Source organism: Pseudophryne corroboree, chromosome 1 (assembly GCF_028390025.1).
Source record: "Pseudophryne corroboree isolate aPseCor3 chromosome 1, aPseCor3.hap2, whole genome shotgun sequence".
Lineage (NCBI taxonomy): Eukaryota > Metazoa > Chordata > Amphibia > Anura > Myobatrachidae > Pseudophryne > Pseudophryne corroboree.
The window spans coordinates 308,599,239-308,613,005 of record NC_086444.1 but is presented as its reverse complement, the minus strand read 5'-3'; the positions used below and the strand labels follow the sequence as shown (position 1 = coordinate 308,613,005).

Below are 13,767 nucleotides of genomic sequence, written 5' to 3'. Positions count from 1 at the left end.
TTTGCACCCTCCCTCTGTTCTCTGTAACTGGGCCCCAGCGTTGCACCCTCACTCTGTGCTCTGTAACTGGGCCCCAGCTTTGCACCCTCCCTCTGTGCTCTGTAACTGGGCCCCAGCTTTGCACCCTCACTCTGTGCTCTGTAACTGAGCCCCAGCTCTGCACCCTCACTCTGTGCTCTATAACTGGGCCCCAGCTCTGCACCCTCACTCTGTGCTCTGTAACTGGGCCCCAGCTCTGCACCCTCACTCTGTGCTCTGTAACTGGGCCCCAGCTCTGCACCCTCACTCTGTGCTCTGTAACTGGGCCCCTGCTCTGCACCCTCACTCTGTGCTCTGTAACTGGGCCCCAGCTCTGCACCCTCCCTCTGTGCTCTGTAACTGGGCCCCAGCTTTGTACCCTCACTCTGTGCTCTGTAATTGGGCCCCAGCTTTGCACCCTCCCTCTGTGCTCTGTAACTGGGCCCCAGTTTTGCACCCTCACCCTGTGCTCTGTAAATGGGCTTGTGTACATCTCTGAATTACGCCTATAATACAGGGTTGAAGCAGTCATTTTGGATCATAAAATCCAACAATTATTTATCCTACCCACAAAAGTACTAGGTGAGACAGCCATCTTGGGCACACTACATAGGTTACACTGGGCAGAACAGGCAATGTCTGTAAGAGATAACTGTTAATGGGGAAGTTACTAAAGTCAGATGCAGCATCCCTACAAAATCATCAGATCCACGCATCAGGGCCGGATTAAGCCTTGGGGGAACCGCCTTCACTCCTCCGGCCCGCCACATCTTGTCCGCTTAACCCTGCTTGCAGCAGTGTGCTCTCCTCTGGTCAGGAAGAACCTGATACTACTGTGTCTCTGTACTGCACACTTTCCTGCTCTAAACTACACACTCTCTCCTGCTTGCATTCTGACTGCCAGGTTTCTTCCTTCTGCTGCTGCACAAGAGCCAGTGATGTCAGAGGGGCCAAGGTTACAGCGTCCCCTGCGCGCCCCCCCCCCCCCCCCCCCCTCCTTTGCTGGTGCTATATAAATAAGTTTATAAATAAATAAGTGGTTGTTACTGTAAAGGCCTGTGCACACTAGTCGATAAAGTAAACAACGTCGCTCATTTCTCTTGTGTCCTAGAGGATGCTGGGGTCCACATTAGTACCATGGGGTATAGACGGGTCCACTAGGAGCCATTGGCACTTTAAGAGTTTGAGAGTGTGGGCTGGCTCCTCCCTCTATGTCCTTACTACCAGACTCAGTTTAGAAAATGTGCCCAGAGGAGCCAGTCACAGCTAGGGGAGCTCTCCTGAGTTTTCCTAGTAAGATGTTGTTTTAGAGTTTTTTGTTTTACAGGTAGGCTGCTGGCAACAGCTTCCCTGCATCGAGGGACTAAGGTGGGGGAGGGGGGAGTAGTGTCCGCCCTGCAGGGTCTGAGCCACTGTCTCCGCTGACTGGACACTGAGCTCCAGAGGGGTCAGATTGTTCTCTGCCACAGGGGACCGCTCGCCCCAGCAGCATGCCTTACCCCCTTGCAGAGCTGAAGAATCGGTGGCGAGTGAGACACCGACCCCCCTAGCAAGCGGGGGGTCGGTGTGATGATGGCGGCAACAGGGTAGGAGCGTAGTATTAACTGTGCTCCAGGGATGGCTCAGCGGTACATGGTGCGGCACTGTGAGGGGCGCCCTGAGCCATCGCTACACCCTACACTGGTCCAGAAGCCTGTCTGGGTCCCAGGATCTCAGCCAGCACTAAATCCTCAGGCCAGTATAAGCAGAAGAAGAGTGAGAAGACCGCGCCATTGTGGGCCCAGCAGCGTTTCAGCGCCATTTTCCTGCCTGCACAGCGCTGATCAGGAGAAACAGGTCACTCCACAGCAACTCCAGCTATCTGTAAATGGTACCAGGGGGTTGTAGAAGGGATGGGTGGGGGGGGCGGTTGAGGCTGCAATATGACTGTGTATCCTATTAAGGTGCACAATCAGCGCTGACAAGGGGTCTCCCTTTGGTAAAAGCGCTGTGTGTGGGTTGGCTCCAATCTCTGTGTCTCTCTTGCCACTCTTGGAGGGAAACTCTGCCCTCACGTGTGTGTGTGTGTGTGTGTGTGTGTGTGTGTGTGTGTGTGTGTGTGTGTGTGTGTAGTGTTTGGTGGTCTCCTTTAGCTATGTCCAGGGACACTGTGTCATATGCTGCGGGGGATATGTCCTCACAGGATGATCCCATTCCATGTAATCAGGATAGCACTGGTTTAGCACAGATTCCAGCAAGGGAACCTGAATGGTTTTCCTCTATCAAATCTTGGATTTCTCAGATTTCTGACAGGGTTGCGAGTAATGAATCTGCAACCCAGGTATTACAGAACTCCATGGCAGTATGGCCCGATTCTGGTACCTCAGGACGCCCCGCTATATACCCCCAAAAACGTGCGCTTGTTAACATCACGCAAGATGACACAGATACCGATTCTGATACCACAGACGATAATGTGGATGTGTTGCGGGGGTCAACCTCTCTTGCAAAGGGGGCGCAATTAATGATAGACTCTATCAGGGATGTGTTAAATATAAATGATACCACACCTGAGCAGATTGAGGAGGCTTTTTTCACTGAAAATAAGAAAGCCTCGCTAACCTTCCCTGCGTCAAAGGAATTGAATGCTATATTTGAGAAAGCATGGGAAAACCCGGAGAAAAATTCCAGATCCCTAAAAAGGTCCAGGTGGCGTTTCCTTTCCCTGAGCAGGATAGGAAAAAATGGGAAAACCCGCCTATTGTTGACGCATCTGTGTCCAGACTCTCAAAAAAGGTGGTTTTACCTGTTCCAGGATCTACGCCTAAAAGGAGGCGGTTGATAGAAAAATTGATAATACACTTAAATCAATGTACACTGCTTCAGGGGCCATATTACATCCCACTATTGCTAGTGCATGGATTGTAAGGGCTATAGTAAAGTGGTCGGCTACCTTACTAGAGGATTTGGATATGATGGATACAGGGGATGTTGAATTGTTTTTACGTAACATTCACAATTCAGCAGGTTTTATGGTAGAATCCATGAAAGACCTGGGTTCCATGGCTGCAGGGATCTCCTCCATGTCTGTTTCAGCTCGTCGGGGACTGTGGCTGTGCCAGTGGTCTGCCGACGCAGAATCCAGGAAAAGTGTGCAGTCCCTACCCTACACAGGTCAGGCTCTCTTTGGGGAAGCTTTGGATGTGTGGATATCCATGGCTACAGCGGGTAAGTCTCCGTTTCTTCCCTCAGCTGCTCCTGCTCCGAAGAAATACTTCTCTCCATCAGCATCTCAGTCCTTTCGGCCTAACAAGCCTAGAAAGTCCAAACTGTCCAATACCTTCTTTAGGGGAGGTCGAGTTACATCCAAGAAACCTGCTGCTGCAGGTTCCCAGGAACAAAAGCCTGCTTCAGGTACGCCAAAGTCCTCCGCATGACGGTGGACCGCGCGGCTGGAGGTGGGGCCACTGGGGGCGAGACTCAGACAGTTCAGTCACGTCTGGGTATCGTCCTGCCTGGATCCCTGGGAGATAGATACTGTGTCCCAGGGATACAGGCTGGAATTTCAAAATCTCCCTCCTCACCGATTTTTCAAATCAGACTTGCCAGTTCTAGTGGCAGACAGAACTGTACTACAGGAAGCTGTCCAGGATTTGGTGGAGGCACAGGTCATTGTACCAGTTTCTCCTCATTTACAAACCACAGGTTACTATTCGGAACTTTTCGTGGTACCGAAACCGGATGGTTCAGTCAGGCCCATTCTGAGCCTAAAATCACTGAACCCCTTTCTAAAGGAGTTCAAGTTCAAGATGGAGTCTCTCAGGGCGGTGATATCAGGTCTGGAAGAGGGGGAATTCCTGGTATCCTTGGACATCAAGGATGCGTACCTCCACATTCTGATTTGGCTGCCGCATCAGGCTTATCTCCGTTTCGCATTATTGGACTGTCATTTCCTGTTCCAGGCCCTGCCATTCGGCCTCTCATCAGCACCGAGGGTGTTCACCAAGGTGATGGCAGAGATGATGGTTCTCCTCCGCAAACAAGGGGTGAACATCATTCCATATCTGGATGATCGGCTGATAAAGGCTTCGTCCAAGGAGAAGCTGTTGCAGTCCAATGTTTTCACAACGCACCTACGGTTGGATTCCAACGAGTCCACGGTTGGATTCTGAATCTCCCAAAGTCACATTTGGAACCGACCCAGAGGTTGTCTTTTCTGGGGATGATCCTCGACACAGAAGTACAGAGGGTGTTTCTTCTGCAGGAAAAGGCGTTGGTGATACAAACAATGGTCCAGGATGTCCTGAAGCCAGCCCGAGTGTCAGTTCATCACTGCATTCGCCTTTTGGGAAAGATGGTGGCCTCTTACTAAGCTCTCCAATACCGGAGGTTCCATGCTCGGGCCTTCCAACTGGATCTCCTGGACAAGTGGTCAGGATCTCATCTCCACATGCACCAGAGGATTCGTCTGTCGCCAAAGGCCAGGATTTCACTCCTCTGGTGGCTCCAATTACCTCACCTTCTGGAGGGCCGCAGGTTCGGGATTCAGGACTGCGTCCTTCTAACCACGGATGCGAGCCTTCGGGGCTGGGGCGCAGTCACTCAGGGGGAAACATTCCAGGGAAGGTGATCAAGTCTGGAAGCCGGCCTGCCCATCAACATCCTGGAACTAAGTGCAAAGAATGGAATTACTAAGTAATTACCTTTAGCGCTCGTGGTGAGTTGCTTTTCTTATAGCAGCTAATACAACGGGGTTAGTTAGACCCCACAACCAAGATCACAATAAACAAGAAAAAGCGCTGGGAAACTGGATAGAAATTACTAACAATTTTAATAATGTATTAAACATTCATTTGTACTATTGCAACAGTTATTAAAACACAATGTATCTAATTAAAATTTAGGGCATAATATAGCACTGCAAAAAAGTTTAAAAAGTCCCATATGTTTAGTATGGATTGTATAATGTTGGCCGGTACTCAAGAGAGCCAGTTCATCCCCAAAAATTAGTGCCACAGTCCAGGAACAATTTTAAGCGAATGATATATTACCAACTGCAGTTAGATTGACCTTGTTGGCTTGGTTCAAGATGCCACTTGGTCCGATTAGTCGCTCAGGTCCAGAGTTTGCAGGTATTCAATTCGCTGATGGCAGGGTTCCTATATCCGACTTCTAGGCGTTTGTAAGGGGATGAGGTATCAGAGTCCAGCCAATCCACCTTGGTGGATTGGCTGGACTCTGATACCTCATCCCCTTACAAACGCCTAGAAGTCGGATATAGGAACCCTGCCATCAGCGAATTGAATACCTGCAAACTCTGGACCTGAGCGACTAATCGGACCAAGTGGCATCTTGAACCAAGCCAACAAGGTCAATCTAACTGCAGTTGGTAATATATCATTCGCTTAAAATTGTTCCTGGACTGTGGCACTAATTTTTGGGGATGAACTGGCTCTCTTGAGTACCGGCCAACATTATACAATCCATACTAAACATATGGGACTTTTTAAACTTTTTTGTAGTGCTATATTATTCCCTAAATTTTAATTAGATACATTGTGTTTTAATAACTGTTGCAACAGTACAAATGAATGTTTAATACATTATTAAAATTATTAGTAATTTCTATCCAGTTTCCCAGCGCTTTTTCTTGTTTATTGTGATCCTGGAACTAAGAGCCACCTACAACGGTCTTCTTCAGACGACCCATCTTCTAAGAAATCGGGCCATTCAAGTGCAGTTGGACAATGTAATGACAGTGGCTTACATAAACCGACAGGGCGAACGAAGAGCAGAGCTGCAATGTCAGAGGTGACAAGAATCATCCTCTGGTCAGAAAGACACGCGTTGGCGCTATCAGCAATCTTCATTCCGGGAGTAGACAACTGGGAAGCAGACTTCCTCAGAAGACACGATCTCCATCCAGAGGACTGGGGTCTCCATCCGGAGGTGTTCAAGGAAATTACAGATCTTTGGGGGTTACCCCAAATAGACATGATGGTCTCTCGTCTCAACAAGAAGCTTCGCTGCTATTGTTCCATTGCTCCAGGTCGAGGGACCCACAAGCAGTGGCAGTGTCTCCGTGGATGTTCCGGTCGGTGTACGTGTTTCCACCTCTTCCACTCATCCCAAGAGTTCTAAAGCTCGTAAAGGAGATCAAGGGTTCAGGCAATCCTCATTGCTCCGGACTGGCCAAGGCGGGCTTGGTACGCAGACCTTCTGAATCTCTTGCAGGAAGAGCCGTGTCCTCTTCCTCTTCGGGAGGATCTGCTGCTGCAGGGACCGTTCGCCTATCAAGACTTACCGCTGCTACGTTTGACGGCATGGAGGTTGAACGCCTGATACTAGCTCGGAAGGGCATTCCGAAGAAGGTCATGCCTACCCTGATACAGGCTAGGAAAGGGGTAACGTCTAAACATTACCATCGTATTTGGAAGAAATATGTTTCTTGATGTGAATCCAAGAAGTTTCCTACGGTGGAGTTTCAACTCTGACGGTTTCTCCTCTTCCTGCAAGCAGGTGTGGATATGGGCCTGAGGTTTGGATCTGTGAAGATCCAGATTTCGGCCCTCTCCATCTTCTTCCAGAAACAATTGGCTGCCCTCCCTGAGGTTCAGACTTCTTTGGAGGGAGTTCTGCACATCCAACGTCCCTTTGTACCGCCTACGGCGCCTTGGGACCTTAACATGGTCTTGCAGTTTCTCCAGTCGGATTGGTTTGAACCTCTACAGGAGGTTGACGTCAAATTTCTTACTTGGAAGGCGGTCACGTTGTTGGCCTTAGCTTCTGTTAGACGTGTCGGAATTAGGGGCTTTGTCCTGTAAAAGTCCTTACTTGATCTTCTACGAAGATAGAGCTGAACTCCGGACACATCAGTTTCTTCCGAAGGTTGTGTCGGCATTTCATATCAACCAACCTATTGTGGTGCCAGTAGCTACTGACTCCTCAATTACATCAAAGTCCTTGGATGTTGTAAGGGCTCTGAAGATTATGTGTAGAGAACTTCTCGTCACAGAAAGTCGGACTCTGTTTGTCCTATATGATCCCAAGAAGATTGGGTGTCCTGCTTCTAAGCAGACTGTTTCTCGCTGGATTTGGTTCACTATCCAGTACGCTTATTCTACGGCAGGACTGCCGTGTCCAAAATCTGTTAAGGCCCACTCTACTCGTAAGGTGGGGTCTTCCTGGGCGGCTGCCCGGGGTGTCTCGGCATTGCAACTTTGGCGAGCTGCAACTTGGTCTGGGTCGAACACTTTTGCAAAGTTTTACAAGTTTGATACTATGGCCTCTGATGATTTGACATTCAGTCAATCAGTTCTGCAGGAGCCTCCGTGCTCTCCCTCCCCGTTATGGGAGCTTTGGTACATCCCCATGGTACTATTGTGGACCCCAGCATCCTCTAGGACGTAAGAGAAAATAGGATTTTGGTTACCTACCGGTAAATCCTTTTCTCGTAGTCCATAGAGGATGCTGGGCGCCCTCCCAGCACTTCGTTTTCCTGCAACCGTTATTTGGTTCAGTACGACTTTGTTTAGTTATGTACTGCATTGTTACTTGATAAGTAATGTTTCAGCAGTTGCTGAGTTTTAAAACTATGCTAGCTTGATGTGCCTTGTATGTGTGAGCTGGTATGAATCTCGCCACTATCTGTGTTAAATCCTTCTCTCGAAGATGTCCATCTCCTCGGGCACAGTTTCTAGACTGTCTGGTAGGAGGGGCATAGAGGGAGGAGCCAGCCCACACTCTCAAACTCTTAAAGTGCCAGTGGCTCCTAGTGGACCCGTCTATACCACATGGTACTAATGTGGACCCCAGCATCCTCTACAGACTACGAGAAAAGGATTTACCGGTAGGTAACCAAAATCCTATTTTGTACCCTTCCTGAGCGACGTCGTTTACTATATCAACTAGTGTGTACGCTGTACACGACAAGCATTGTGCAACCCGCGGGTCGTTAACAACCCTCAGTCTCGGCTGTGCATACAGCTCAATTTGGACGCATCGTCCAAAGCTGCATGCCCCGTCCGGCCACAGCATGATTCACTGTGCGATATCGCACAGTGTGTATGCCCACCGTCGGGCAGCCCAGACCGGGAGGTGGACACACTAGGCGATGTTACTCACTGAGCACATCGCCTAGTGTGTACCCACCTTAATACAGTTAACAGTAATAACAGGAAAACATATGGCAGACAGTTGGAGTATGCACACAGTTTGAGGATGTGTACATCACCCATTTACAACAAGTGCATTTTCTCTTGTTGTATATTTAATTTTTATCCACCAAGAAAAGATGATGTTTCAGATTTATCTGACGTTGTATGTTACAGATATAGCAGAACTGCTTGAACAAGAAATCCCAGAGGAAATTACGACAGGCGTGCTGGTTGCAGACATTCTTGGTTTTCCAGTCCATGCAATAGATGATTATGAAGAGCACGCCCACACTCCAGATGCTGGTTACTAATGGCTGTTTACAATTTGTTCTACTTTGTCTTTGTAAAACCAACAATACATTGCAGCATCACATATCAATAGGATGCTGGTTTGTAAAATATATTGTGTATCATTATTTTTTAATTATAGAGATAAAATCCCTTTTTGTTGCACATGTAGTATGGAGTAATAAAGCTATTTTAGTCAAACATGTTTTAATTCTGAGAAATCTTTTATTATCCTGTTTCATGAGAAGCCGCTTTCAGCTTCAGAAATGTAAAGGTCAAAGGCATGCTATGAATTTTGTCTTTGAGGAAAGAGATGATGCATTTTCTACCAATCCACTCCCTTCAAGGCTCTGTAAGTGTATAGAAGTCCCGCACACTGGGGCAGATTGGGATGTATAACCAGCACGGGAAATTTATGAAAACAGCCCTAATGGGGGTGCAGCCTGTTGTGGGGGTGGAGTCTGTTGAGGTGGGCGGGATTCCTCCACATAGGATCTGATTCTGAGTTGGGCGCAGTTGCGGCCTTCCTTGCATCTTTTGCTGCAGTTGCATCTGTGACTTCCAAGCCCTTTCGATACCTTTCGATGGTGTATATCCAAATATGCAGGGATAGAGATGCCCACTTTCAGTGTCTACAGATGCTGCATTCATGCTTTGTGTGTCTTTAGACGCCACCATCGTTTGCAGCATTGTAAGTTTCACCAGCCAAATGATAGGTGCAGATCATCCATCTGAGTATGGCCTCCAATGTGAGTAATTCAATGTCTCTCTATGTAACCAGTTTCAGCGACACACCCACACTACGTTATATCTGTGTCTGATTAGTCAACCCTCTGTAACCACACAGGAATTCCCAACACATTTATAATACACTTTTTGGTGCGAGTGTCATTCATGCTCGGTATAACTCAGATGCAAGCGTAAATGAAAAACTTTGCACAAGATAATATAAAACACATTGGCCCCCACAGGAAAAAACAGACACCTTGCCCTCCACAGAAAACAATAAAACAAACTGGGAAAAATATATGTATAACATAGCTTTTGGTATTACAATTTCACTGCTGTTTGATGAGCCCAGTGACACCAAGAGGTTTTATAATTCCTGGCTGTAACATCTATTTATTTATTTATTTATTTCTTCATTTATTAACATTTATGTAGCGCTAGCATATTCCATGGCACTTTCTTTCACAGTCGGGCAGGGACGGATTGGGAACTAAAAGTGGCCCTGGAAAAGTTTGTAGAAGTGGCCTCACATGGGCAGCACCAGAGGTATATTGTTTAATCATGGTAACAGCACATGTCAACAAACAAAAAAGGCCCCACAGGTGTATGGGCGTCTATCAGAGCAACACTTGAATAGCTCAGATAGACGCCCATTGCTAAAGATGCCCAGCATGGGAGGCGCAGAACAATTGAATCCCCCCATGTTTATGAAAAAAAAGGCCCAAGGCGTAGATCAACTATGATATTATCATCTGTGAGAGAAATCGGGGGGGGGGGGGGGGGGGGGGGAAGGGTCTTGACAATATACACGTTTTTACGGGATGCATTCAATTTGCCATGCTCAAGATACTGACACCAGAATCCTGACAGCCGACAATGCCGACAGCCAGAATCTTGGCAAAACTACTATTTCCACTTGTGGGTGTCCACAACACCCATAGAGTGGGAATATATCCTGTTACAAGAACAGCGAGCCAGCAGCAAGGCGACGCAGCGAGCCCGCAAGGGGACTGTGCTTGCCCACTGCCGGCATTCTGGTGGGCGGGATGCCGCTGTCGAGATATGGACAGCAGGTATCCCGCCCACCTGTAAAACATACTGATTCCCGAGTCACATACTATAGCATATTCCTAAAACACTTCCAAATCTGTTTCGTGAGTTTGTGTGTGCATGTATGTAACTTTCCTTTGTTTCAAAAAATCTCTCCGTAAACCTTTCCTTTTGTTTCTGTTAGATTTTTAGCAGAGAGCCTGATTGTTACTTCAAGTGATCAAGAAAACAGATTATTTAATGGTCACTAACTCACCATTGAGCTCTCAGTGGCATGAAACCAATGAATCCCCTACAGCTACTGTAGGACACATTACACTGCCTGTTCACTGGATAAATTCTTATGCCTGATTCACGCTCTGAGCAACTGCAGTCATCCTCCAACCGCATTGCCTTTACTATAAAAACTAGAAGTTCAGATCTTTTTCTCATATATTTTTCATTTATAATCATCACAACAGCTTCATCAGTTAAGACAGCAAGCATTCTGTCTCAACATGCAGAAATGACTTTGCATATGGAGATAAAGGAAATGTGGGATCCGGTCTGAAGATCGACAGTGTCTAGGTCGACAATGTTTAGGTCGACAGTCACTAGGTCGACATGGATGGAAGGTCGACAGGGTTTCTAGGTCGACATGTGGTAGGTCGACAGGTCTAAAGGTCGACATGAGTTTTTAAAAAAAAAATATTTTTTTTTAATTTTTTCATACTTAACGATCCACGTGGACTACGATTGGAACGGTAAAGTGTGCCGAGCGGTAGCGGAGCGAAGGCACCATGCCCGAAGCATGGCGAGCGAAGCGAGCCATGCGAGGGGACGCGGTGCACTAATTTGGGATCCCGTCACTCTACGAAGAAAACGACACCAAAAAAAAAACTCATGTCGAACTTTAGACCTGTCGACCTAGCACATGTCGACCTAGAAACCCTGTCGACCTTCCATCCATGTCGACCTAGTGACTGTCGACCTAAACATTGTCGACCTAGACACTGTCGATTTGATGAACCACACCCAGGAAATGTATCTGTCAGTATCTTAGTGAATACGTTTAGAACCTTTTTTCTTTTATTTAACATGTAACAGGTTTATCCTTGGCCTGTTTAGGACAGTTCCATGTAATCCTCAGTTAATTCTTAGGTATAAATATTGACTTCTATTACTGTTTTTTGTCAAGTTTTAGTATGGATGACTTAAATCTTATCTTTCAGACCTATTCTGAGGTGGATGCTAATGGCACAGCAATTGCATCTTTGTGTGCAGCCGCTGTGTGATATTATACAAAAGTTGCAGGAGGCATTTTAAGTAAAAAAAGAGTACCACTGCAGGTTTCTGTGAGCTGCTGCTGCTGCATCTGAAGATGGAGCTTTGGATCAGTTGCGTGAACATTGGACATCTTTAGTGATCCTCCGGTTACTCAGGATGTCCGGCAAAATCACACTGCCTGCTGGAGCGCTCACCGTCTCTGCCCCAAACACCAGCAGCATGTCATTCATGATGCAGGTAGGACCAGATCTGCACACGTGCAATACACAGATCATTAAACATCAGAGATTTATGTCAATATCGGATTTAAGTAAATCTCTGAATCAGGCTCTTTGCATTTTGTGAAAGTTGTTTTAAACAAACTGGTGTTAAGATCACTAATATCTTAACCAATAAACAGCCTTGTCCCAAATGATTAAGTCATGAATACAGCAGTCCTACAATACCAGGTTAATTGATTCCCACACAGAACCATATTTCTCTATCGTCCTAAGTGGATGCTGGGGTTCCTGAAAGGACCATGGGGAATAGCGGCTCCGCAGGAGACAGGGCACAAAAAAGTAAAGCTTTACTAGGTCAGGTGGTGTGCACTGGCTCCTCCCCCTATGACCCCCCTCCAGACTCCAGTTAGATTTTGTGCCCGAACGAGAAGGGTGCAATCTAGGTGGCTCTCCTAAAGAGCTGCTTAGAGAAAGTTTAGTTTAGGTTTTTTTCTTTACAGTGAGTCCTGCTGGCAACAGGATCACTGCAACGTGGGACTTAGGGGGAAAGTAGTAAACTCACCTGCATGCAGAGTGGATTTGCTGCTTGGCTACTGGACACCATTAGCTCCAGAGGGATCGAACACAGGCCCAGCCGTGGAGTCCGGTCCCGGAGCCGCGCCGCCGACCCCCTTGCAGATGCTGAAGCGTGAAGAGGTCCGGAAACCGGCGGCTGAAGACTCCTCAGTCTTCATAAGGTAGCGCACAGCACTGCAGCTGTGCGCCATTTTCCTCTCAGCACACTTCACTGGGCAGTCACTGAGGGTGCAGAGCGCTGGGGGGGGGCGCTCTGAGAGGCAAATATAAACCTTATACAAGGCTAAAAATACCTCACATATAGCCCATAGGGGCTATATGGAGATATTTAACCCCTGCCTGACTGGAAAAATAGCGGGAGAAGAACCCGCCGAAAAAGGGGCGGGGCCTATCTCCTCAGCACACGGCGCCATTTTCTGTCACAGCTCCGCTGGTCAGAACGGCTCCCAGGTCTCTCCCCTGCACTGCACAGAGAGGGGGGGCACATTAATGGCTATATATATATATATTAAAGCAGCTATAAGGGAGCACTTAATATAAGGATATCCCTTGTATATATAGCGCTTTGTGGTGTGTGCTGGCAGACTCTCCCTCTGTCTCCCCAAAAGGGCTAGTGGGTCCTGTCTTCATTAGAGCATTCCCTGTGCGTTTGCGGTGTGTGTCGGTACGTGGTGTCGACATGTATGAGGACGATATTGGTGTGGAGGCGGAGCAATTGCCAAATATGCAGATGTCACCCCCCAGGGGGTCGACACCAGAATGGATGCCTTTATTTGTGGAATTACGTGATGGTTTATCTTCCCTTAAACAGTCAGTTGAGGACATGAGGCGGCCGGACAATCAATTAATGCCTGTCCAGGCGCCTCAAACACCGTCAGGGGCTGTAAAACGCCCTTTGCCTCAGTCGGTCGACACAGACCCAGACACGGGCACTGATTCCAGTGACGACGGTAGAAATTCAAACGTATTTTCCAGTAGGGCCACACGTTATATGATTTTGGCAATGAAGGAGACGTTACATTTAGCTGATACTACAGATACCGTAAAACAGGGTATTATGTATGGTGTGAAAAAACTACAAACAGTTTTTCCTGAATCAGAAGAATTAAATGACGTGTGTGATGAAGCGTGGGTTGCTCCTGATAAAAAGTTGATAATTTCAAAAAAGTTATTGGCATTATACCCTTTCCCGCCAGAGGTTAGGGCGCGCTGGGAAACACCCCCTAAGGTGGACAAGGCGCTCACACGCTTATCCAAACAAGTGGCGTTACCCTCTCCTGAGACGGCCGCACTTAAGGATCCATCAGATAGAAAGATGGAAGTTATTCAAAAGAATATATACACACATGCAGGTGTTATACTACGACCAGCTATAGCAACTGCCTGGATGTGCAGTGCTGGAGTAGTTTGGTCAGAATCCCTGATTGAAAATATTGATACCCTAGATAGGGACAATGTTTTACTGTCGTTAGAACAAATAAAGG

The 13,767-nt window shown here is 47.4% G+C and overlaps 1 protein-coding gene across 3 annotated transcripts in view; it reads left to right on the top strand.

Annotated features, from left to right (window-relative positions):
• The window catches only part of CFAP251 (cilia and flagella associated protein 251), a 263,063-nt gene extending 254,421 nt beyond the window's left edge, over positions 1-8,642 (top strand). For all 3 annotated transcript variants that reach the window (XM_063964473.1, XM_063964472.1, XM_063964474.1), the window contains one exon: positions 8,328-8,642. In XM_063964473.1, the coding sequence (XP_063820543.1) occupies positions 8,328-8,464 (137 nt within the window). In that variant the 3' untranslated portion in view covers positions 8,465-8,642. The remainder of the gene's footprint in view (positions 1-8,327) is intronic.
• Positions 8,643-13,767: the final 5,125 nt, after the last annotated feature.